The sequence below is a fragment of the Camelus ferus genome, chromosome 9 (assembly GCF_009834535.1).
Source record: "Camelus ferus isolate YT-003-E chromosome 9, BCGSAC_Cfer_1.0, whole genome shotgun sequence".
NCBI lineage: Eukaryota > Metazoa > Chordata > Mammalia > Artiodactyla > Camelidae > Camelus > Camelus ferus.
In genome coordinates, this window is record NC_045704.1 from 44,340,840 (window position 1) to 44,365,151 (window position 24,312).

The following is a 24,312-nucleotide window of genomic DNA, read 5'->3' on the forward strand; positions in this document are numbered from 1 at the left end:
AACAGAGCTGGGGCAGCAGGAGGCCCAGAAGTAAACAATGTTTTATTGAAAAAAGTCAGGCTTCAGCTGGCTAGCTCCATTCAGCTCGGCTTGGCGGGGGTCCCTGCCCACAGTAGCCTGAGCCAGATCTTCCTGCAGGCAGGCTGGGCCAGACCCCTCCCTTGTTGCCCTTTCCCTCCTCTCTGTTGGTGACATCCGAACAATAAATATGCAATAAATAGTGCTCCTGGCACAGCTGCCTTCAAACCCCACGTCAGCCCCCACCAGTCTTCTCCAGCCAGGGCCAGCCTCCTGGGGTGCTGAACAGGAAAGTCCCCAAACCGCTCAGGATCCTGTAGGACCTTGGGTCCATCTCCATTGCCAGGCCTGGGCCCAGTCTCCAAGGAGACCTAGCAAATTTGGGCCCAGGGCAGGGCTGGGCAAAGCAGGGCTGGTGGGTGGATGCTGGAAGGGGGCTGTTTGTTACCCTGGACTTCTCCACTCTAGGCCGCAAGTCTGTATTGGGCTCAGGAGTAGATGGTGATGACTTCACGGCCACCACCACGTACCAACAGCACCCGCTCGAGGCCCTCTGTCAGTACCTCCAGGAACTCCATGTCTGTAGGGCATCTGGTCAAGGAGGCAGCACGAGGACCAAGGGGCACCCAGGGAAATTTAGCTCATCAGTAAGAGTGAGGTAACCTAGCACCCCCCCAGGTGCTAGGGAGGGGAGGGGAGCTCTTGGCCTGACCTCACACTGTCCACCTCCCCACTGCCTGCCTCTGCACAAAGGGATACAGTTCTCGTCACCCTCACTGTTTTTGGGTGGTCCAGGCATGTTCAGTAGGACCAAACGGGCATCGTGGGAGCGTGTGACAATGACTTCATTGAGCTTCACAGCCGTGTGCATGCGCCGCACATTTGATTGGTCCCTGCAGATAATGCAGCTGATCACAGCCCCCCTCCTCCAACCCACCCACAGAGCTTGCCTGCCCCCCCCCCCCCACCAATGTGACTGGGTCCATTTTTTTTTTTTGCTGCACTCACGGCTTAATATGCACCAGTTCCCGGAAGTTGTCAGGGGCATGGCTGGGGTCCCAGGGTTCAGCTGCCGTGTACTTGTCCCGTGTCCATGTCATCTGGATCTTGTCAGTCCCAGCTGCAGACTCGTCCTCCTCATCTGAGTACAGGCTCTCCAGCCGCAGGGCTGAGTGCCGATCCTTAACCAGCTGGGCCTGAGGACAATGAGAAGAGGTTGCCTTGGTGCCATGGGAAAGGGGGTCCTGACTGGCCCAACATGATCATCCAGCCTCAGGGAAATGGGTGGGGCTGGGGTAGGTCATTCTGATGCCCCCACCTGATGGTGTCTCCAAAGGCCTGACCCTGCCATCCGCCCCTGCCCCCTGAACCAAGAAGGCCACTGACTTCTCGCTCCCGTTCAGTCTTGGTCAGCCTCATCTGCCGGAGCATCTGGGACCGCTGTTCCATCATCAGTGTCCGCTCGTAGGTATATGCGGAGATGTCACTGTTATGCTGGGGAAAGGGTGAGCTGTGAGGACTGGGCTACGTGGGGCAGGATATCCACGGGGCCACATCAGGGCAGGTGGCTCACCATCTCCACCACCTCCACCTCTGCTTCAAGGCGCAGGTGGTATAGGAAGACGGCCAGATCTTTCTTCATCTGGATGCTGTTGTCGTCCATCTGGGCCACCGTGAAGATACGCATCCGGCACTTCCTCCAAACCTGTGGCGACAGCAGCTGGTGGTTCATTCATACCCCACCCCTCCAAGGGCCCAGTCCCCGTCACGGGGTCCATCCACCTGGCCCACCTTGTGCTGGCGCAGCAGGAAGGGCAAGAGCATGAGCATGCCACCGTCATGGACGATCCACCACACGTCGATGTGGCCCTCCAGGTAGCGTTCGTGGTTGCTGGGGTAGAAGGCAATGTTCTTGGGCACAAGCAGGGCCAGGTGGGCAGCCGTGGTGCAGCGCACGGTATCTGGGGAGGAGGGGCACTGTTGACTGCCAGCCTGTGGCCCTCTGGTCTCTGCCCTCACTTGAACCCTGGCCCCTGTCCCATATGGTTGAGCCCAGGCCCTGACCATCTCGCACCAATAAAGGTCTTCCAGGCACGTGGATCCTCGCTCTGTCGCCAGCCGTAGGGCCAGCCCAACACCACGGAGTTATGCCTCATGCCGCCCAGGCCGCAGGACTGGATGAGGTGGGCCAGCCCCTCACGCACCTTGCTGGCTACCACCACCTGGCAGAAGCCCTTCACCTTCTCAATCTCCATCATGTTCTTGATTGTCTGTGGGGACCATACCAGGTCAGAAGGCCAGACCATCAGCATCCCCTCTGCGGGGCTCCCCACAACGTCCCCTAGGGATGGGGGCAAGCTACCCACCCAGAGGCCATGTTTTCAAGATGGGATAGTCGTACCCGCCTTGTTCCAGCTCTCAGGTGGCAGCAGCGCTGAACACCTGGCTGGTCAGGATTGATTGGTCCTCTCCCCTGTGTGGCAGCTGTAGCCCAGACATCTCTAGTCTGGTTCAGTGCCCCCACACCCCACAGCAGGCACCTGCTCAGCTGCTTGGGCCTCGCCATAGCTCTCCAAGAAGCTACCCTGGATGACAGAACCAACGATAGTCAGGCCCTTGCCAGCCTTAAGCTGGGAGGCAAAAGTCAGGAGCCGTGGGTACTTCACGTGAAGGTCCTCATCCAGCTTCAGTAACACCAGCAGCTGAGGCCTGCGGTGGCCAAATGGGGAGACAGTCTGAGATCAGGGTCAGAGGTTTCCAGGGAGCCCCTCTCCTTCCCTTCTCAGCTCACAGGCCCCCAGAGGTTTGGGTAGTGGAGATCCAAAGGCCCAACAAGCAGGAGGGTGCCCCTGGGATGGGGAACACAGACTAGGAAGGGGGAGCCAGCACCTCTTGACACTCCCACCCTCACGGTGCCCCGAGAGCCTAGAACGGCCCCCTCCAGGCTGGGCGTGACTCACCGCCAGTTCTTGGTGTGAGGAGGCCCCTCCTCCAGCCGCAACAGCGCATAGCGGGCGGCGCTCAGGGATAGGCCTCGGATCCCGTCACCCCACTCCTTTTCAGCTCTGCAGAGGCCACCACAAGTTGGTGAGCCCCTGGTCCCACCCAATTGTTGTGTCTGTGTGTATGTGAAATAGAGGAGGGCCAGGCCCAGAGTCACAGCTTCCCAGCCCCGATGCCCACAGTGGCTAACAAAGGATGTCTCAGCCCCTAGCCCAGCACACAGACCACCCCAACTACCCTGAGCAGACGGCAGCCCTTCACTCACCCTTGGTACTCAATGTACTTGTAGATCATGCCTGCAATGAGCATGGCGACCAGGGCATAGTACCAGGAGGAGACAAACATAAGAGCCAGGCAAAGGCTCATGCCCAGGAAGGACAGCGCCCTGGGCCAGAGAGTGGGAAAAGGCCAGAATCAGGAAAGAACAATACAGCCCCAAGCCAAGCCCTCCAGCCCCCAGTCTCTCACTAAGTGCGAACCAGGAAACTCAAATTCCATCCAGAATGGGGCTCCTGGCCTCCCCAATAGCTCCTATGTCTGAGGACCTGGCTCAGGGGCCCAGCTGCCACGTACCAGTGATAGTACTTGAACCGAGGCCGCCAGTTGGGGGTCCTCAGGAGCGTCTGCACAGCACAGGCCAGGTTCACAAACAGGTAACACATCAGAAAGAACCTGCAGCACAGGGAGTGGTTGGTACAGAGCAGTCTCCTTGGCAGCCAGAGACCTGATGTCCCTGCCCTTCCTTGGGATGGGCCTAGACAAGGAACTTGGACATGTCATAGCCCTGCCCTGCATGCACTCAGGCAGGTCTTCTCAGCCTCACAGCACCCGCTCCCATGGCATGATGCTGATGCAGATGGGACACTGGAGCAGTGTCCTCAGAGCCAGGTCTTAGAGGGTGAGCGGGTGTTCACAGGCAGTGGAGGGGAGGGGGCTGCAAGCAGGCGGAACCCTGAGTGTAGCTCTGGAAGGGGATGGTGGCGAGGAGGTCAGAACTCTGGCCTGGGTGACTAGTTGTCATGAATGTGGGGAGAAGCAGGTCAGAAGATGACAAGGGCCATTTAGAATCACTGAATTAGACACCATGGTGAATGGGAGAGACTGGGACAGGGGAGGCCTACCAGGTGAGCCCTCCAGAGAAGAGGGCTGAGGGGAGGGGGTGCCAACCTCCACCCTCAGCTGGAGGAGAGGAAGGGCAGACAGGAAGTCAGGAGGACTTATTAAAGAGGGCATGCCAGGGGGCAGGGACCCCCATGAGGTGGGAGTGGTCAGTCCCTTTAGGGCTGCCAGGAGGAACCACGTCATAAAGGCTAAGATACATCCTCTGGCATGGGCAGTGAGGAGTCACCACTCAAGACGACTGGCAAGAATGGTTTCAGGTATATGCTGTGGGAGGGAGCTGGGCAGTAACGGGCGGAGGTAAGAAAGCACTGACTCCTGCAGGCCTGGCTGTGACTGGGTGGCTGTTTTGGGCAGGAAAGGGGGTCCTGTCAGCCCCACAGGATGAGTGGGGCAGTGAAGGGTCATAACTTGAACAAGCAAGAGGGAGCACGGACAGTGGAGCAAGATGTGTGAGGAGGTGGAGTGGGCCACACACCAGCGGAGGTAAACACAGTAACAACACGAGCTCTGCCTCTGGGACCCCTGGAAATTACCATGTGCTGACCGCCCCCTGCAGGGCACTGGTAGATTCAAATGCCCAGCTGATTGCAGAACATTAAAAGCAAACCACTTTGAAAACAGGTGTACAGGGCAGTGGTGGCTTCCTTAAGGTGCCAGGGACTGGGTGCTTGCCCTGTTTCTGCTCTGGGTCTCCCACAGAGGCACATGGGATCTACTAGTCTCTTGAAAACTTCTGTGTTAAGTGCCAAGGTGGGAGGGTATAGCTCAAAGGTAGAGCACGTGCTTAGCATGCACGAGGTCCTGAGTTCAATCACCACTACCTCCATTAAAATAAATAAATAAATAAATAAATAAATAAATAAATAAATAAATAAATAAATAAACAAACAAACCGAATTACCTCCCCCCCAAAATTAAAAAAAAAATTAAAAACTTATGTGTAAGTGCCAGACTCACTCCTGAAGGCAGAGGTAGGCTGAACTCTACCAGATAAACGTCTCCCCATGTAGCCTGATACATCTCCCAGCTGTGCCATCAACACCAGATGGGGTCACAGGGAGTTGCCTGGGGCCCCAGGCTGAAGGGTGCTGAGAGTGTGAGGAACCTTCCCCAATCCCACCCCCTGCCCTGCCCTGGCTCCCAGCTCACATGGATAAAATGGGGGCCACCATGTCAAGGGAGGCAATGAGGATGCCCAGCTCAGCGATGAGTGCCGTCAGGAGGAGTGCCCACGTTGGTTCACCATTTGCTTTCCCATGGCCAAAAACCTGCATGCACCAGGGTCAATGGGGTCAGCAAGGGAAGAAGCTGGTCCCACTGCTCTCATGCCACACCTTAGGCCACAAGTCACAGCCTGGCCTCCATCATCCCCAAATCCCTCTGGGCTTAGGCCACACCCATGCCTATCCCAATAGGTACCATAAGTTTCTCTTTTCTTCAACTCTCCAGGCCTCTGCTGTTAATGAGCCATAGAGAGGCTCTGAGGATTCTGGACCCAAGCAGCTCTGCCAACAGCAGAGCAGCAAGGGCAGCTCTCAGCAACTCTCCATGGATGGCTACGTGGCCCTGGAGCCAATATAGACACCAGCTGGATAAAATGTACCCATACCCCCTACCCCTCTCCCCTAGCCAGTGTGAGGGGCCAGGAGCACCCAGGCTATGGGCTAGGGCAGAAGGCCTACCCGGAGGAAGGGGATGATGTTGTCCTTGGCGATGGCCTGCAACAGGCGTGGTGCCCCAGTGAGGCTCTGAAGGCCGGCGCCACAAGTTGAGAAGAAGGAGCCGATGACAATGACCCAGGGCGAAGGCCAGGCTAACGTGCCCACCACCAGGTTCCTGCTGACGCCATCACCATACCTGCAGGGGCTGGGCTCAGGCCATGTTCCATGCAAGGAGCCCCCCAAACCCTGGGTAGGGCCGCCCAGAGTGAGGAATGGCAGGGGTCAGGAAGGATGGCTTTGGTGGACAGAGCTCTGGCCCCTTAGCAGAGGCTAGTTCACCAGCCTCTATCCTTTCCCCTCGGCCCAGTCCTGATCCTAACGTCACTGTCCTCTCAGAAGCAAAAGTCCCTCATGGGGCCTGACCCACCTGGTAGCACAGACCACCACTGGCAACCAGCAGCCTGAAGACATGTGTGGGGACCACGTGTGCGAAGGGGGCCAGTGTCAGGGCAGGCAAAAGCTGACCCCACTGCCACAGGGAGGGGCCCAGTTCACTTACTTGTCCCGGAGTACCACACCCTCAATGCAGGCGCCAAAGAGAACCACACTGCTGAAGTCTGCAGCTGTGTTAAGGAAAGTTAGCCCTCCACCGCCACTGCTGCCCCGGCTCATTTCCCACACAGCACCCACCCGAGCCTTAGCCAGCCGACTCAGCTGGGACACCCACAGCTGAGGGTTTTGTGTTGTGCATACACCCCTCGAGCATGAGAGGGGTAAAGTATATGTGAATGCACGTGTGGTGTGTCTGTGTGAGCCAGCCTGTGACTGCTAGGCAGGCAAGAGCCTCCTGTCTCCCTCCCCACCCGCCCCAGGCCTGGGAAGGATACACACAAGGGAGGTTGTAACAATGGCCAGAATGGTCCCCACTGGAATGGACTTCTGTGCGTCTCGGAGGTCCCCGGAGCGGTTTGAGCCAGCCATTATGCCTCCAAAAACAACAAGACTCCCTCAGGGGCTCCCTGGGAGCAGGGGCGGGTTGGGTGGGCAGGCAAGAGGGCTCACCTGTTACGGAGGGGAAGAAGATGCCAACGAGCACGGTGAAGGAGGTGGCGATGTCAGCCACCACGTACAGGGGCAGGCTCTCCTTCAGGCCAACGGCGTCCGTGGAGGGCAGCTCATGCTTCTCCACCACCTCACCCTTCTCCAGGTAGGTGCTCCACAGGTTTTCTGTGGGGGCAGCAGCATCACCACTATAGCCCCACCTACTTCCCAAGGACGTTTGGGTGGCAAAGCCAGAGGCTACAAGGCTCTGGGGGTTCAGTGGGGCAACTTCAGCACAATGGCTATGGTGTCAGCCACAGGGCTGCCCTGGCCAGGGGGATGGAGCTCTTTGGTGAGAAGTCTGACAGGCAGAGATGGCTGAACCACCATCAGCCAGAGCCCCACCACTGCCTGCCTCCTCGACAAAGGCCCTTTATGGCTCCTATGAGAACAATCCCAGGCAGGGTCAGGGGATGGTGGCTGGGGAGAGAGGGGCTGCCAGAACTTTCTGGGGACTGCTGCGGGCCTGGGACATGGGCCAAACAGGCTCCATTCACCCAAAACCTAGCTGCCAGGAGCCAGGCTGAGAGGACACTGCTGGGCCGGGAAGGCAGCCAGACCTGCCCCCCATTCCTGAGCTGGCCACACAAGGATGGCTCTGTGCTCCACTGTCCTTCCGTGCTCATTCCCTGACTCCTGCTCAGCCTGGGGGTCAGGAGCAGGAGGACAGGAGGGAGGACGCACCCTGAAGCACGCCAGCAGCTGCACCGGGGATGCCAGGGATCTCAGTCACATTGTTGAGCAGGAAGTAGGGGTCGCAGGAGTCAGCGGTGAGGTTGGGGCTGTGGCAGAAGAGGCTCCATAGTTGCGTGGCCACTGTCTCATTGTCCACCACAGTCGTCTTGGCACAGACATCAAACTGGTCCCGAGACAGGGTCCTGTTGCCCAGCATACATACTCTGTTGGGGGTGGGGGGCAAAAGCATCAGCACTTGCTCAGCTGGAGACCCCAGCCTTTCCCACCCTGCAGCCTCTACAACTCAGGGCATCAAGGGCCACCTACATGGGAGGGATGTCCATGCAATGCCTAGATGTATTCCCAGGTTACTTACGGAAACACAGGAGGGTCAAAAATAGACTTGATGCCCCCAGCATAGATGGAGAGGATGGAGATAATCACACAGGCCAGGAAGAGCGAGGCAAATTTGTTCACGTACTTCACACCAACAAATACCACCAAGGTCATGAAAGTCAGAAAAATGGTCCCATATACCCGCATATTGTTTAAGGTGGCACTTGACATGTCATGAGTGCCTGTTGGGTAAAAAATGGCAGCTGACGGGGCAATGTAGGTCTGAAACAAGAAGACAAAGAAGGTTCAATCTCCCTATTTGGAGAGGGAAATATCATCTTGGTTTTCTGTTAAAAGAGTATCCAGTATCCAAAGATTGTATATTGTATGAGACCATTTTTATATGACATGTACAGAATAGGTAAACTTGATAAAATCCTATTGAAGACAGAAAGCAGATTAACGGATGCCTAGGGCTGGGGGTATGGAGAGTGACCATTAATGACTATGGAGTTTCTTCTTGGGGTGATGAAAATGTTCTAAAATTGACTGGGGATAATAGTTACACAACTCTGTGAATATACTAAAAACCATCAAATTGTGTACTTTAAATGGGTAGTGGATTGTATGGTATGTGAGTTGTATCTTAATAAAGCTATTATTTAAAAAAAAAAAAAAAAAAAAGGACCCAGACATAAGAGTTGACCTGAATAGCTAAATAGCCAAGGTGGAACAGTTTGAGAAGCAACAAAATAAATAATGATACTATAGGATTGTGAGCCAAAGAATAAAATAAATATCTAGGAGTGCATATTGATATAAATACATAGTGGAATAAATAAACAAATGAAAAGAGGGCAAATGTCCTCATAGAAGAAATCCAAACAATAAATGTAGGAATGTGGGAAACAGGAAAACAAAAAAACCCCTAAAACCCCAGAAGATCCAGAAGCAGGGTCCACACTACAGGCAGAGGAACTGGAGGTGGGAATAACCAGGCAGTTCCTCTAAACATCTCCTACTGTCTGGATGCGCAGGGGTGGGTACTCGTTACCCTGTGCTTCCTTCTACCCCTCCCCCTTCTCCCACTGCCAGGGCAGTTCAGTGGGGAGCCAGAAGCTGAGTCAGAGCACACATGGGGCCCACGGAGTGGGTACCAACCTCCAATCAAGGTCCTGTGGCTGTTCACCCTGATTTAGGGATGAGGATAAGATGGATCTGAAAGGCTTTGGCATAGAGGCCTGGGGGAGACAGAGCTGGCCAGAGCCCACAGGAGCCCAGAAGGCAGGCTCTGCATCACCACCATGATCTGTCACTGAGTTAAATACAGTAGTTCACAGATCATCTACCACAGCTGAAATGGTGCCCGGGTGGATGGAACATACAGAGCCAAGGTGAAAATAGCCAGGCCTCTTCCCTGCCTGGCCGAAACTGGCAGAGGGTTGAAGGGGAGACTTGCTGGAACAAAGATCTTTTTCCCTTGAGGAGGCTTCCTACATTCCCCAGACCCTGACCAGAAGTGAGGGGAGCATGAGCCTGTGGGAAAGGGACCGTTCGGACAAGACCAGAATTGGCTAGGACTTAGCCTGACTCACCAGCAAGATCTCAATGGCCCCCAGGATGTACATGGCTGCTGCAAATGTTGTTCCCAGGTAGAAGCACAGGCCCACAGCTCCTCCAAATTCTGGCCCCAGTGAGCGGGAGATCATGAAATAGGAGCCCCCAGCTACAACAGAGAGTGTGTACACAGGTCAAGACTGGTTCTTTTTCAAGGTGGCCTCCCCCATGACAACCCCTCACAACCACCCTAAGGGACAGGGACTGCTTTTCCCATTTACCGATGAGCAGAAGGGTTGCCTAAGGCTGCATGGTTAGTAAGTGGCCAGGCTGGGGTTGGACCTCATTTCCATCTGACTCCAACACCCAGCATGGGCCAATGAAATGACTACTCTGCTGGGGCAGCTCTATATCCACAGCAAAGCCTAAGTGGCCCAGTGTCCCCCAACTCCCTACAGTTAGGTCAGTCCCACAGCCTCCTCTGGCTGGGTGTGTCCTCTCTCATCATGCCTCACCCCTCCCAAGGGCTGTGTCTGTTAGTCTGACCCCTTCAGACGAGGGCAGGGCTTGTCTTATCTAGTTTTTTTGTCCCTAGGGCTGGCCACCAGGTGAATGTCCATGGCTGACTCTCCTGCCCTGAATCTGTGCCTCCATCAGAGTCTAACAGCCCTGGCAAGACTGTCAGAGTCAACACTGGGCCCTGGGCCCAGGGAGGGTGCAGGGGACAAGAGTGATCCCATTTTCCCTGTAGAAACTTCTCTGGTGAAAAATCTGGCAACAGGGATCAAGAAACTTTAAAAAGGCTAATCCCTTTCATGTTATATTTCCACCTCTAGGACCCTCTCCTAATTGCCAGGGGTGAACAGAGATCCATGTGCAAGGCTGTTCTTGACAATGATGCTTACAATAGTGAAAAAGTAGAACCCAAGAGTAGGAGAATAATCACCTAAATTAAGTGATATCAATCCTGTTTTAAAAAAAAACTGCAGCATTTAGGAACAACTCACACACACACACACACACACACACACACACACACACACACACACACACACACAGAGTTTGGGGAAAACAATATATACCAATACTTTACAAGACCCTAAGATCATGTACCAAAATGCTAATAGTTATGAACTCAGACAGTGGGATTATGGGTACTTTCAATTTTCTTTTCTACATTTTTCTGCATTTTCAAACTCTCTTATGGTAAACATATATTGCGTTTTCCCCCCTATTACTTTTATACTAATACCAATAAAGCTGTTATTTGAAAAATAAAATATAAAATAATTCAAACCCGGGAGCCAACCTGAGTAGCCAAATAGCCAAAGTGGAACAGCTAGAGCAACAAACTAAAGCATACAATAAACTTCCAAAGTCCATAGTGATATAAATACATGGTTGAATAAATAAATAAATGGGGGTAACTGAAAACCAAGTGCAATCTCATCATTCCGGCTGAAAACCCTCTGCATTGTCTATCCTGTAATCCACAGTGTGGTCCAGACTCTGCCACCAGGTGTGACCCATCACCTTCTTTATCAGCCCTAGTTTTCTTTATAAAAAAAATTACCTTTACACTAAAAAAGAAAAAAAAAAAAAAAACCCCAAACAAACAAAACGCAAAGCAATAGCAACCTCAAACTCCGTCACGAACAAAACACAAAGCAATAGCAACCTCAAACTCCATCAAGCAAAGATGCTCCTAAGTGGTGGTACTGCCATGGAGTCAAGGACTAAGACCCACAAGAGAACTGCTTTGGGGGGAGGTGTGTGTTGGGGCACTGAGGATTCCCAGACATGTCAAGGTGGATTCTGGGCCCATTTCCTCCCTCAGGCCTGAGTGGCACTCACCCACCTGGAACCACACCGTTGGTGGCGATGGCACTCATGGAGATGGCCGTCAGCAAGGTCTGTGAGAAGGAGGGCCTAGGTGAGCAGCTCAACTGGGCGGGCTCGGGAGGGGGGTCGTGGCCCCTGCCTCAGCTGAGATACTCACACAGCAGCAGCAGATGAGCACGATGAGGAGGGCCTGCAGCACACCGGCCGTGCCCACCATCCAGGTCAGGCGCAGGAAGAGGATAACACCGAAGATATTCTGCAGGCAGGGCAGGTACACCCCCATGAGGGTGCCCATGCTGGGTGCCTGTGGAGCAGGAGGGAGGGGGTAGACAGAAAGCCAGCTCCTAGTCACTCAGCAGTTCCACACCCTCAGGGTGTTCTACCAGAGAACAAGTTAGAGAGGGGCATCCTGGATGGAGTCTGGGGGAGTGCAGGGGGTGAGGTGACAGGATGTCTATCTTGACTTTCATATGTGAAGAAACAGTTTAAGCCTGGGAAAGTATAATACCTGATTTTTTTCAAAACCCTATGTGTGAGCTTTTGAGCCTCACCTCACCCTCAAGGTACTGCCCCCTTCCCTTCCTCTCTTCTGTGAGATTTCTGGAAAGTGAGGTCTGCTCAGATCCCTACCTTCTCACCCACCAGGCCCCATGTCACCCAAGCTAGAGTCCAAGAAGTTGTTCCTGACCCTCCTTCTCTCCAATCCCTGACTCCAGTCCTGTGGACACTGAGTCCTGCTCAGTCTGCCTCTCAAGCTGCCCTGAGATCAGCCTGCCCTGCCTCAGCCTTAGTTCCTTGAAACTAGGGCACTACTCCTGGGGTCCCTGGATGGTGCCTTCTGTGCCTCTCCACACTCCAACCCACTCTGCTGCCAGAGCAGGTCTCTAAGAACCCTCTGCATTGTCTATCCTGTAATCCACAGTGTGAGCCAGGCTCCTTGACTTGGACTACCAGGTGTGCCTCATCACCTTCTTTGTTAGCCTCAGTCCTGATGACATTGGTCCCTCAGAGCCTCTGAAGCAGGGCATATGCTGGGCTCTGCCTGGGAGGGTCACCCCTGCCTCAATGCCTGTCAAACTCTTCAGTTAAACCTTTAGGAGACTTAACTGTTGCCTCTTCCAGGAAGTCCCCCTAGGTTGCCTTAGGTGGAGTTGGTACTTCTTCTTGCATCCCCTCAGCATCTGCTATATCCTTCCATCATAGTGGTCACAGACAGGTCACTGTAACTGTTTATGTGAATGGGTCATGACCACACTGGGGTAGACTTGGCTTGCTTACTGTTCTATCACCAGCAGGCCCTACAGGTACTCAAAAGGTGCTCCTGAGCTCAGTAAGTGGTGCCTCAGGCTTCTGGGATAACCTGCCAGGAAAATCCTACATAGAGAGTAGAGACTCAGGCTGAAGGGTAGGTAAGGAAGGTCTAATGGGCATATCCAGGCTGGATTTCTCAACTAAGGGCAGAGTAGGGGCCAGCTGGGAGGCCACGACAGAGGCTGAAGCACAGAGGCAGGGCTGGTGCCTTCTTAAGAATTGAGCCCCACATGAGTGCAGCCTAGGGTAGTGGGCTTCCACCAGAGTCCCAGCAAAGCCTGCTGCCTTGGAGCTGGGGTGGGAGAGAGAATGATGTGGCCATAGCTCCAGGCGGGACAGGATCTGTGTGCAGCCTAAAGGAGCTCAGAAGGGCCTGAAAGGGCCTGAGTAAGAACAAATGGTCCCTTAAACTGTCCTGCACAGTGTAGGCGACAGATATACCTCATCTGGGCTCTGTCTGTGGGAGGCCCTGGACCACCCACTGGACAGTGGCAGCTCCCAGCCCCCACCCCCATTCTAGGCTGAGTCACTCTGGGAAAAGGGCAGTGTGGGAAACGGCAAGGCCGGAAATGCTTTCTGCATCTCCAAATAACTTCTGGCAGCCTTAGAAGGTCACCAGGCCTGAGCCGGAGTGGCTGCCATGAGAGGCATAGTCTTGGCATGATCTGGTTGGAGGACCGCCTTTTCCTGCTTTAAGCTTTCCTCTGCTGAGGCCCCTGCTCAGAACCCCCTGGTTGAGGAACACAGCTTGGTGGACCCAGCTCCCCAGCTTCCTACAGACTCACTGTGGGCTTGACCAGGCTCCTCTTTCCTCCACAGAAAAGCTATTGGAGCTGGGACACTTAGCCACCCTCTCACATCTTTAGCCTAGGGCCAGGTGAGCTGGAGAGATAAGCTGAGGCTGGGCCCCAGCACCCTCATAAGCTTCTCATAAGACCAAGAGATCATGGTCCTTCAGCAACCCAGAATTTCTTCTCACACCTTGTTGAGTTGTACATCAGCCTTTCTTAAGGACCTTTTTACTCTCAGCTACCAGTTCCCTAGACTTGGCCTGAAAGGACAGGGAAGAGGATCTTACCCAAGGATCCCACCACCCACTGCAGTTAGCACTCTCAGAGGCTGAGAATCCCCTGCAGGGCTGAACAGGGACAGCCAGGGATAGTCAGGGTCCTCTGCTAACTGCAGTCTAGAAAATACCAGCAAAATCACAATAAGCAGGATAGGGTAGGGGTGAGGTCTATGTGACCTCAAGATTTCAGGTGTGTGTGAGATTTCTGTGTGTCCTCTCTGAAGTGTGGGCTGGTTTGCCTCCTGGAAGGGCAATGTGATGAGTGTACAACAGCCTAGTCTACCCTCTCTCCTTGGCCCACCTCAGTAAGGTCCAAATCTTATGAGCAGGTCTGAGGTTGGGGATCAAGCTTATCCCAAACAAGAGCTCCTCCTGCCTGTGTTGACCACCAGCAAGAATACTACAGCTAGTGTCAGGCCCAAGCTTCTTCCAAATTACACCTGCTTCTCAAACCTCAGGGAGTCAGGAGATGTGGAGGGAAGGCTCCTTGCCACCAAATCAAAAATGTAGGAAAAAAAAAACCACCCTTCAGTTAAACCAAATCCCATCAAACATGGGAGCTAAGCAAGGATGTGCAAAGTCATTCTGAAGAAAGAGGAGGGCTGGAGGGCCTGAGGCTTAGACAGCAACCACAGGTAGGACCAGGAGAGGGAAGGGGAAGCCCCAAGACGCAATGTTATGCTCCTAACACCCCTGACTCTGGTGCTCAAGGAACCCAGGGGCTGTCAGAGGGGTCTGCCAATGGAGCCAATACAGTAAGGGCAGAAGGGTTTAGTCACTTGCTCTAGGCTCACACAGCCCCAAGGGATAACCAGGTTCCTGGTTCCAAAGGAACCCTTATCCATCCTGATGGGATACAGTGATCTGGCATTCTACATAATCATATGCCTCACAATAAATCCACAAATCTGTCTCCCAGTGTTATACATTGATTGTTACAAGGTAAGGTAACTCCCTTTAGGTAAGTTACTTAACACCCCTAACCTTCAGTTTCCTCATCTGTAAAATGGGGATGATAATAGCATCTGCCTCACAGCTTTGTGGTGAAGATAACAAGCAAGAACCCAGGCCCACTGCTTAGCACGATGCCTCACACACAGAGAGGGCTAAGTAGAGGCAGCTGGTCGCTCTCACTGTTAATTTTGAGGGCCTTCCTGGCCCTACACCTTGAGGAGCTTAACCCACCCCTTGCAGCCTCCTTGAGCCCAAAGCACTCAGTGCCCATCCTCCACACTTGCCACATCTGGCACCCAATCCCCCTGGGATGCTCACAGCTATGTGGGGAAACTGTCAGTTCCATGGTGTTGAATCTGTCTTCCTGGGAATGGCTGTTCTACTGCCCCTGACCAGCTCACCTTGGCTGCTCTCCGGCGGGTGCCTTCCCCACTCTCAGCCTCCTCATGCTCCTTGGCACCCTGTGTGAGGTTGGTATAGCTGACAAGCTTGCCCAGAAGAGATGATACCTTTGGGCGGATGTCCAGCTCTTCCTGTAAACAGAGCCACAGGGCAATCTGGCAGTGGGCCCAGCTGGCACCAGGAGCCTGGCCTCTGGCCCCTTGCCAAGCCCTGAGGCAGGCCTGGGCTCTTGCCTGGGGAAGCCCAAGCCAGCTGACTGGGCAGGTGTGGGTGCCACACCCCAGCATGTGCACTCAGAAACTGTTTCTCTCTGCCCCACCTTGGCTACAATCACTACCAGCCCATCTGTGAAAACTACCTGCCTCAAGGTGGAGGGTTGGGCAGGGCACGGCTGGCAGACAGGCAAATGGCACACTTCATGCTGCTTCTTCTGCCTGGCCACCTCTCAGCAATGAGTGGGCCTCTGGGACCCATATCTTCCTTCTACTCTCCCACAAAAAAGCCACCCCAATCACCCCAGGGAACCAAGGAAGTCTAAAGAGGGACAGGTGAAGTGTCTCTTATTTGCCCAAACCCTGATCCTCCCAGATGAGCTTCTCCACCAGGCCCCAGGCCCTGTGAGTAACCCACCTCAATCCCCATGGGATCCTGACCTCCTATACCATCTGCAGGTGGGGCCAGGTCAAGGACTTTGCTGCAGAAAGTTGCTGCTTTTCCAGGTCAGGAGGCATCCCAGGGCTCAAGCTCCCCTACTGGGTCTAGGCTTTCCTTGTTCCTGCGACCTACCCAGCACTGTGCCTCCACCTGCCTCTTGCCCATGTTTAGTCTTTCCCTGTCTGTCAGCTCCCTTCTGACCCTACACACAAGGACAATCTAGTTTGGAGTGAGAAATGAATGTGGGTCTTTGGGGTAAATGGAGATTGAGGAGCCTACAAAGCTTCCATGGGTCAACTGAATGAGTGAGTCAGAATTTAGGGGCCTAAACCATGACTTCCATCCAGATCAAACTCTGAGCTTGAATCTGAAAATGATGTTATTCAAGTTCAAAGGTACAAAATTGGGACTGTTTCCACAGAGGAGTCCACTGAGGTTGCAGATGTGGAGAGATGGGGGCAGATCTAGTGAGAAAGACCAGGCCTCAGTGACCTTGATGGGGACAGAGTATGAGGAGTCAACCATGAAGGATGAGGAAAAGTTCACAGAAGAGGGAAGAATTATGGACTGTGAGAAGTCCTAGGAGTGAAGAGGACAAAGGGATATCCTGAGGTAAGAAATCCTGAGAGGTGGTAACTTGTTGAGGGGCTGCATGTTAGTCAAAAGTGAACCCCCCTGGACGTGGTGATGAGGTAGGTTTGTGAGTGGCCTCAGGGAGGGAAAGCAGTTTCAGTTCAAAGGGATGAGGGGACCGCAGTCTGACTGCCAACGGAGCGAGACAGACAAGGAGAGACTGGAGGAGGAGGAGCTGAGACATAGGAGGCACAACATCCAGCCTGCTTGCTTAGCTAAGGCTTGAGTCCTGACATGTCCCTGCCCTGTCTCCCCTGCCTGCCACACCTGTGGCCCAGAATGGCTCCTCAGCTACCTCAAACAGTGCAAGGTTCCTGTCATAGTAGTCACTTCCTCTGGAAGCCTCCATGGGACAAAGGAAAGGGCTGTTCTCTTTGTGGTTGCCATGTCCTGTGGAGAGAGAGGAACAGAATCCCAGTCAGGGGCTGCCTCCTGAGCCCCCAGCCTGCACCCCTCCCCAGCAAACCAGCCATCATCTCTGTGGAACACTTTGGGGGCCAGTGTTACTATGCTAGGCCTGTCCCCCCGTCACACCCTGCAAGCCTCCTTGAAAGGACCAGAATTGGCAGCGCCTAAACTCATCTAGCAGAGGGAACAGGTGTGAAGGGCCAGATGCACTAGCTCAGCACGTGTTAACATCGAGGGGCGGGGCCTGCCGGGAGGGGCGGGGCCCAGCCAGGGCCCGCCTTCAGATCCCCACCACCACCCAAAACGCACACATACTCCCGTTTTCCCAGGGCTATCTGGAATACCCAGTGTGCTCAGTGCCAAAGGCTCTGTGTCTTCAGGGCCTCCCCTGGTGCTGCCCTCCAGATAGATGAAGCCACACAGGGTTCCTTCTGCGCCCATGGCCAGCCGGCTACCTACTAGCTACCCCACCATGCACCGCGCGGGGACGTCCTGGGTCGCAGCCCCGAGGCTTCCTGGGAGGAGGGGCAAGCAGGAGACTGGAGAGCGGAAGTGAGCGCAAGGTCTGGGAAAGCTCTACAAAAACTGGAGGGTGTGGGTATGGGACCGAGCAGGGACTGCTTGGTAGGATCTGCTTGTTGACCTCCTAGCCCCTAGATCCCGGTCACTTGCCCAGACTAGGTTCATGGTCAATCTTGGCTTCCACCTACCCGCCAGGCTGAGACAGTGCCTCAGCTCCAAGGAAGCCTCACAGAAAGGAGCGAGGTGCACTTGTTTTTGTTTTCGAGGGGGGAGGTAATTAAGTCTACTTACTTATTTTTAAAGGTACTGGGAGTTGAACCCAGGTCCTGCATGCTAAGCTGTGCTCTACCGCTTGAGCTATACCCGCCCCCTAGATGCACCTTTTTAAAATAAGCCTGCCTCAGTTCTCAAAGCTTGGCTGCTTTTTCTGGCCACTCAGCATTGACACGCTTCCCTATTTTCCAGACTGTGTCCTTTGTGAGTCTCGGTGGGTGACATTCCCAACTTTCCATCAAGCAGGCTGAAGACATCAAGTATTCCTTTTCTACTTGTTAAGTGTTTTTTTTTTCTCCCCCTCCAGACAGTCTGGCAGCTGAGGTGGCAGTGGCTGGAGGCTTCACAGCAAACAGGAAGCTGACATCTTGATTCAAAGAAGCCACATTGGTGTTTAATGGCAATGACTGTGGCAGCAGTGTGGCCCTGGTGTCCATCGATGGAGGTGGCAACAGAAGTGTCTTCACCAATCCAGACTAGTGGGGTATTCTGACCATGCCTGGTTTTGTGAGAGCTACCTGCTAACTTTCTCTGGTTAAATAGCCCACAATCTAATTCTCTTCTTTATAGGTAAGAATGCTGAATGATGCATCCTCCTCCATCTGATACATCCTCTTGTATGTATGAGACTTAACTTGCCTTCTCTGAGCCAACAATCACTCAGCAGGTCCTGCACTGTGGATTCTTTATTGCCCAAGGAGACTGACAGGTAAAGCATGCTGATGACAATTTCTGGAGCAGAGTTCCTTCCCACATCATGTAAAAGTGGTATATCACCTCATCTAGGAACCTGCACTAGCTAAGTGAGCCAAGCAGTTCAGTCCTAAGAGCTACATGTCTGTGTGTAGGTCAACGCCAACAGCACAAAGGTAGTGGGAGGTTGTCAGCCTAATGAACCATGTTAAAGCCTTGTGGGGTCATGTAGCTCAGAAACCCTATGACATTTGCTGTGCCCCTGATGCTTATTTAGGATCAGGACAAGGAGCCATAAGGAAAATCTGAAAACCCAGTTAACGCTGCCCATTACACTGACAGCCCTTCAGTGAGAAGCTTCTGAAAAGTACTCTTGGATTTTTGTGACAAAAAAAAGAAAAAAAAAAAAAAAAGAGAGAGCACTTCCCCTAAATAACTTAGAGACTTCATTTTGTCAGAAAATGGCAATTATAGAATTCATCTTATTTCCCTTTCTGCCTTGGCTGCCAGGAGTCTCCAAGCTAAATTTATTCCTTAGACGCAGTCACCATCTGCTTCATCCCAGAGTCCTTGCCCATTTTCTCTACATGGTTTTGATCTTTCTAACACTAAAAATCCTTTGAGGGGACATTTGTGTTGCATATCTCTTTTCAACCTTTTGTAGAAGTAGGTTGAAAGTAAATTATAAATTATTCTAAACTCATGCACTGCAGCCTGCCCCACCATTGTTGCCTTGTCTCTCTGAGGATTGCACTAGTATCAAAAAAACACAGAGCTGAGTACACAGCAGTTCCCCAAAACTGCCTATGGATGGTCCTCCAAGACCCAACCAATCCTATGGCTCCAGGGAAGCTCAGAGCCCTTTCAAGGGTTACCTCTAGTCCTCACAGCAACACTCCAGTAGGTATCATTTACCTCCTTCTAATAACAAGGAAAGGAAAGCTCAGAGAGATTCAGAAGCAAGGTCGCACAGTGAGAAGGCCAAACCTGGGTCCCAGGATCCACCAGAGCCAGGTGGGAGCTGGGCTGTAGGTTCCCTACTCCTATTTTGGTCCCCCATCCAACCCAGGAGGCACCCCAGGGTGCAGTACAAGCCTTTAACTAGAGAAGAGTTTGCAGTTTGGCAAGGGTATGCATATTCAAGGCTCTTGGTGATCAGTGGCTAGCAATCTAGCTTGCGTGCCCTGACCCAGGGCAACCTGCTCACCTTCTCTGTGCCACTTTGGTTTCCTTTTCTATGCAGTAGAGCTAAGTAACACCCATTCTTCCAATTGCCCAGATACAACAGAAAAGGGATAGTATGGTGCCAGACAACCAGCAGGCATTCCATGGAGTTCCCCAAAACCTCCTTTAAGGACAACTCCCATAGGATTGTGGGAATTGGGGGTGGGAGTTGTCTAAGCAGTGCCTGGATGTCTGTACTGCCCTCAGCTATTCCAAAAATTCCAGGGCAGGTCTGGGCATGCCTGGCAGGCCAAAGCTGCTCAGATACCACCTGAAACCCCTGGTGAACCAGAGCATGGAGGCTGGGCCTGGGGGCTGCCTGTGAGATACACATATATGTGTGTTCCTGCATCCAGCTGTGAACACACCAGCTGCAAGTGGGGAATCCAGGTGACATTCCTGATTTCTGTGCTCACAGGTATCTGCCAGGGGTACCCTTCTAGAACCTTTTCACCCACAGGCCACAGTGGGCTGTATGAACAGGCCAATCTGCACCCTTAAAGCAGAAATATGGGCCTTGAGAGATTCAGATACCAGGCTAGGAGCCCCCCATGAGATGGGCCTGAGGGTCACTGTTTCTGTGCCCCTGACCCTTTGCAGTCCCCACCAAAAAGGATCATAATCACTCACCAGGGTGCGGAGTGTCCCCCATACCGCAGACGCAGTCAAGGTCTGGCTGAAAAGGAGTAAGAGGAGGAAAGGGTGGGGAGGATAGTGGGAGGAGCTGGCTGAGTCTGAAGGGACCTGGCAAGACTCAGCCAATGTGGCTTCAGGTCCCTGTAGTCACCCTGTGAGAGGCCAAGGCGGGGCCAGAGGCTGGGCTCAGCTCTGCTGGCTTAGTGGTCCAGGCTGATCTTAGGGATGTAGACCAGCCCAGCCTCTGGGGAGAGAGGGACTCCAAGGGCTAACAGAGGAGGAGGGATGGATGCTGGCTCCTGCTCTGACCACTGGAACAAGGCCAGGGGCAGGTGATGGCTTGGGGTAAGGGTTGAGGTGTATGAACCCACACAGCTGTAAAATCAAGCCTTAAAATCTCCATGATGTCCAGCAGCCCATGCCACCATCCTGTGCCATCTCCACATACAGCAGTCAAGTGACACACATATAGCCATCACCTACATCAGGCATGGATCACCTCAGTCATGTCACCATCACAGACAGATCAGAGTCAAGTCAAGATCATATCACCTGACACATGCCACCAACACACACATTCCCTGCATATCTCCATCTTGGTCAGTCACAGACATTAAGCATTTGTCATCAAATCTATCCCAACTGACAACCCTGCAGGAAAAAGTGGCCCAGTGGCCCATGAGAATGTGCTATCCTGAACCCACCTTCACTCTGTGGTACCCCACAGCATGTACACATGCACAGCAAAATTACATGTGTATATGCTGCTACACATACAGACACATGTTCTTGGTTGGCAATGTTCACACTCCATGAGTGAGCCCTGGCAAGGACAATCCCCTGTGGGCTTCCTGGGGGAGAAGATAGAGAAAGGGGCACCGAGAGAGGAAAGAACCTAGAAGGGAGGAGGGGTTTACGTTCTGGCCCAGTTCTAACATTTAGGTTAAAAGTTAGGGCTCTGGAGTCTCCAACCTTGGATTTGAATCTCCTGGAGCAAGTTACATAACCACTCCATGCCTCAATTCACTCCTTCCTAAGTGTGAGTAACAGGTACTTATCCCATAGGGGAAATTGGGAGGGATAAACGAGTTAATTCACGTAAAGCGCCTAGACAAGCCTGGTCCCGTATGAGTGTTCCAGATGCCCACTGTACCTAGAGGTAACCTGGGATCAACGTAAGTGATCCACAGCCAGTTACCCACAGACCCCCTCAGGCAGGCAGAGCCTTCTCTCCAAGGCCCAAGTACTGGAGGCACCTGGAGGACAGGGGAGAAGAGGGGAGGGGAGAGGAGAGAGGGTAGTCTCAGGGATACAGACGCTGGAGCGCAAAAGTGTAGGCGAGACAAGAGGCTGGAGGCAGTTCACAGGAGGTGAAAGAGTTGGGGTCCGGGCTGCCGCTGTTGCTTCCAGCCGGTAAGGGGCAGAGATGGAGGTTCGACGCTATTCCCGTCCCAGGCTGCACCGCTAGCCTGGCCTCCGTCGGCCACGTCCGCAGCCCCCGCCCGCGGCCCGCAAGGGGAGGGGCGGGGAGGGCGGCCCGACCGCGGGCGCCAGGGGCCCAGGAAAATCGGGTCTGTGCGCGGAGCGAGGGACTGGTGGTGGAGACGCAGTCTAAGAAAAGTTGGGACCGCATCGACGTGTGCGCGCACAGCCGGGCGTGAGTGCGGGCCCCGCGTGGCCGGCTCCCCTGCCCCCGCCCCCGCCAAGGACCCAGCCAGTGAACCCTCCCGGGGCTCCCTCACCATCCGAGTCCTCCCGCTCGGCGCGCTCCCCGTAGTCCACCCAACTGAGACCCTCGAGGTTGTCATAGTCGCCGCGCCGCGGCCCGTCCACTGGCACCACGGTGAAGTGAGGCATCACGCGCGCTCTCGGCCCTGCCGCGTCTGCCGCCCCTGCCGCCTGCTCGGCTGTCCCCGCCGCCCCAGGCCCGCGCGCCCCGCCCGTTCGCATTCCTCCCTGCTGTGCTCACTTCCTCCGCCCGCCCCCCGGGCCGCCCCTCGGAGGCGGGGAGCAGGAGGGGCTCAGCGGGCTCCTCCCTAAGAGGGGCCCAGGCGGAGTGAAGCCCTCCCCCCGGAGGCAGGAGTACTACTCGCTCTATGCCCTGGGGAGGGCCAATTCCTGTGTGACCTTGGGTAGTGAGCTGCCCTCTCTGAGCCTCAGTTGCAGTACTTGTAAAATGGGAAAATGGCACTTCCACCTCTTGGGGCTTCTCCGTGAGATGGGGCTCGCTGGCTCTACGCTCTGTGCCTAGTGAGCGCTCAGTGACAATTCTGTTATTTAAGGACGGGAAAGGTAGGCAGGACCGCAGAGGTCATTTCAGTCCTGCCCAGGGCCTCCCGCTATTCCTGGGTATCCCTCCCCATTTTCATTATCTCTGTCTCATACCTTTTCTCCGCGTCTCTGGAAGCTGAACCCCCGGAAAGGTCCTGTCCCATCCCCCGTACCCTCCAGTGCGGGGGATTCCTGCCCTTTCACTAGAGGCTGCTTCCTCCTCGGTAGGAAGGACACCCATCCCTCTTGCCTGGCCCCATTTGCCTCTTTGGACACTGCATTGGATTCTTCAGCTTAGTTCTTTCATCTTAATGTTATCTTTTACTGTCTCACCTCCTGAGGGTTCCTTTACCCAAGCAATTTATTTTTTTGCCTTTAACTTTTCTTTCACTTTCTACTCCACTGCTTCAGGTAACTTATCCAGTTGGCTTTACTTTAACATCTTTATCTTTCAAGGTTATCCTTTCAGCTGTTTCTCTATCAGAAAACCCCAGAGCCCACCTCTGTCTCCATTTTTCTCCCTTTTATGACTCAGAGGGCTTTAGAATATCAGAACTAGTGGTATCTTCCCAACCTGCCTCACACTCTGAGCCTCCAGCTCTGAGGTGGATTCAGGGAACAGAGTCGCTGGGCCCTGCAGGAGGACCTCAGAACTGACCACCATTCTGCCCACTACCCTACAGTCATCCCAGACAGGGCCTGCTGACTTGACCTGTCCTTAACGCCACCTTCAGTTGCCCACAGCAGCAGCCTTCCCAGTGGACTCCCTGCTCATGGTAGAGCCATCTCTTCTGAAGAGAAATCTCAGGCTCTTCTCTTGGCCCAAAAGGCCCTGCCCCACCTGGCCCCTCCAACCTCTCTAGCTGTATCTCTCCCCATCCTCCTCCCCAGCCTAAGCCTCTCTGGCCCCTTTCACTTTCCCAAACTTTAAGGAGTTTCTGTTCACTCTGACAGAGTGCTTTTCTACCATCTGCCCTCACCACTCCTCTGTATGGAGGAGGTCTCAGCTTGGAGTACCACCTCCCCCACAGAAGACTTCTCTGATACACACCCCACCTCCCCACCACCCCACCTCACTCTCCCCTGGGTTGGGTTCCCCTGGGGCACTTTCAGAGGACCCACTTCAGGGAGAAATGTGTTGGTGGGGATTTTTAATGTTTTTCATGCCCACTAGACTGTGGATTTTGCATGGGTAGAACTGTTTCAGTCTCATCACCTTGGTAGTCTCAGTCCCTAGCCCCAACACGTTTTTTGAATAAAGAATGAACAGGTGCCCCCTGTTTGGTCTTCCCTGAAGCTCTGCAAAGGTCCCCCGTAGTTCCCACCCAGCCCCTACATGTGGCCTGTCTCCTCAGGGGTGGTATCAGGTGCTGTGTGAGGAAGATAGGTGACTATGGCCCAACTGACAAGCTGAGGCCCTGAGGGACTCTGGCTGGGGTACAGCTTCCCGATGCTATTGACTGATCAAGTAGCCTGCACCATCAGGCAAAAATAACAGGCAAAAGGAAACAGACATTTAAGAAACACAGACATTTCCAAAGAAAACATCTATCAGGAAAATGATTAGAATGCATGGGTCAAAAATTCAAATTCGTTTAACAAACATATTAGAAAAGACAAGGTAGAATATTAGCAATATGAAACGAGAAAATACAAACAAGAACAAGCAGAAATACAAGGTAGAGACAAATACAATTATTCTAGTGATCTATTGCTACATAACAAATTATCCCAAAACAACAATCAACAAAAACATTTGCTCACAAATTTGCAGGTCAACAAAAGCTCCACACAGCTTCAGTTGAAGTCAGAGGATTCTCTTTCAAGATGACTCATTGAACATGACTAGCAAGTTGTTACTACGGGCTGTAGGTTAAGAGCTCAGTAGGGCTGTGAACCAGGGCATTGAGTCCTCTGCATGTGAACCTCTCGCTGGGCTGCTTGGCT

General features: G+C 53.6%; 1 protein-coding gene across 3 annotated transcripts; it reads right to left on the reverse strand.

Annotated features, from left to right (window-relative positions):
• Positions 1 to 23: 23 nt before the first annotated feature.
• On the reverse strand, positions 24 to 22,055 carry SLC12A4 (solute carrier family 12 member 4). Of its 3 annotated transcripts, XM_032486587.1 has the most exons (25): positions 21,837 to 22,031; positions 20,089 to 20,134; positions 16,634 to 16,728; positions 15,051 to 15,182; positions 11,473 to 11,619; positions 11,332 to 11,386; positions 9,512 to 9,642; positions 7,957 to 8,198; positions 7,590 to 7,804; positions 6,867 to 7,031; positions 6,692 to 6,790; positions 6,364 to 6,421; positions 5,826 to 6,000; positions 5,293 to 5,411; positions 3,595 to 3,693; positions 3,287 to 3,406; positions 2,979 to 3,083; positions 2,559 to 2,727; positions 2,093 to 2,288; positions 1,810 to 1,979; positions 1,592 to 1,723; positions 1,405 to 1,512; positions 1,027 to 1,214; positions 778 to 911; positions 24 to 598 (listed from the first exon to the last, which is right to left on the reverse strand). In XM_032486587.1, exons 1-25 carry the CDS (start codon positions 21,900 to 21,902, stop codon positions 507 to 509), a joined length of 3,258 nt encoding a protein of 1,085 aa, XP_032342478.1. In that variant the 5' UTR covers positions 21,903 to 22,031; the 3' UTR covers positions 24 to 506. The 3 variants fall into 3 exon arrangements, with proteins under 3 accessions (XP_032342478.1, XP_032342477.1, XP_032342480.1); XM_032486586.1 differs by lacking the exon at positions 20,089 to 20,134 and having other exon boundaries at positions 21,837 to 22,055; XM_032486589.1 differs by lacking the exons at positions 11,332 to 11,386; positions 15,051 to 15,182; positions 16,634 to 16,728; positions 20,089 to 20,134; positions 21,837 to 22,031 and having other exon boundaries at positions 11,473 to 11,602.
• Positions 22,056 to 24,312: the final 2,257 nt, after the last annotated feature.

Excerpts from the sequence above, each read along its gene's own strand:
- SLC12A4 (XM_032486586.1), bottom strand. The coding sequence starts at position 22,044 with ATGCGAACGGGCGGGGCGCGCGGGCCTGGGGCGGCGGGGACAGCCGAG. Across the intron at positions 16,729-21,836 it reads CGAGCGGGAGGACTCGGATG|GACATGGCAACCACAAAGAG; the intron begins GTGAGGGAGCCC and ends CTCTCTCCACAG. Across the intron at positions 1,724-1,809 it reads TCCTGCTGCGCCAGCACAAG|GTTTGGAGGAAGTGCCGGAT; the intron begins GTGGGCCAGGTG and ends CTGTCGCCACAG.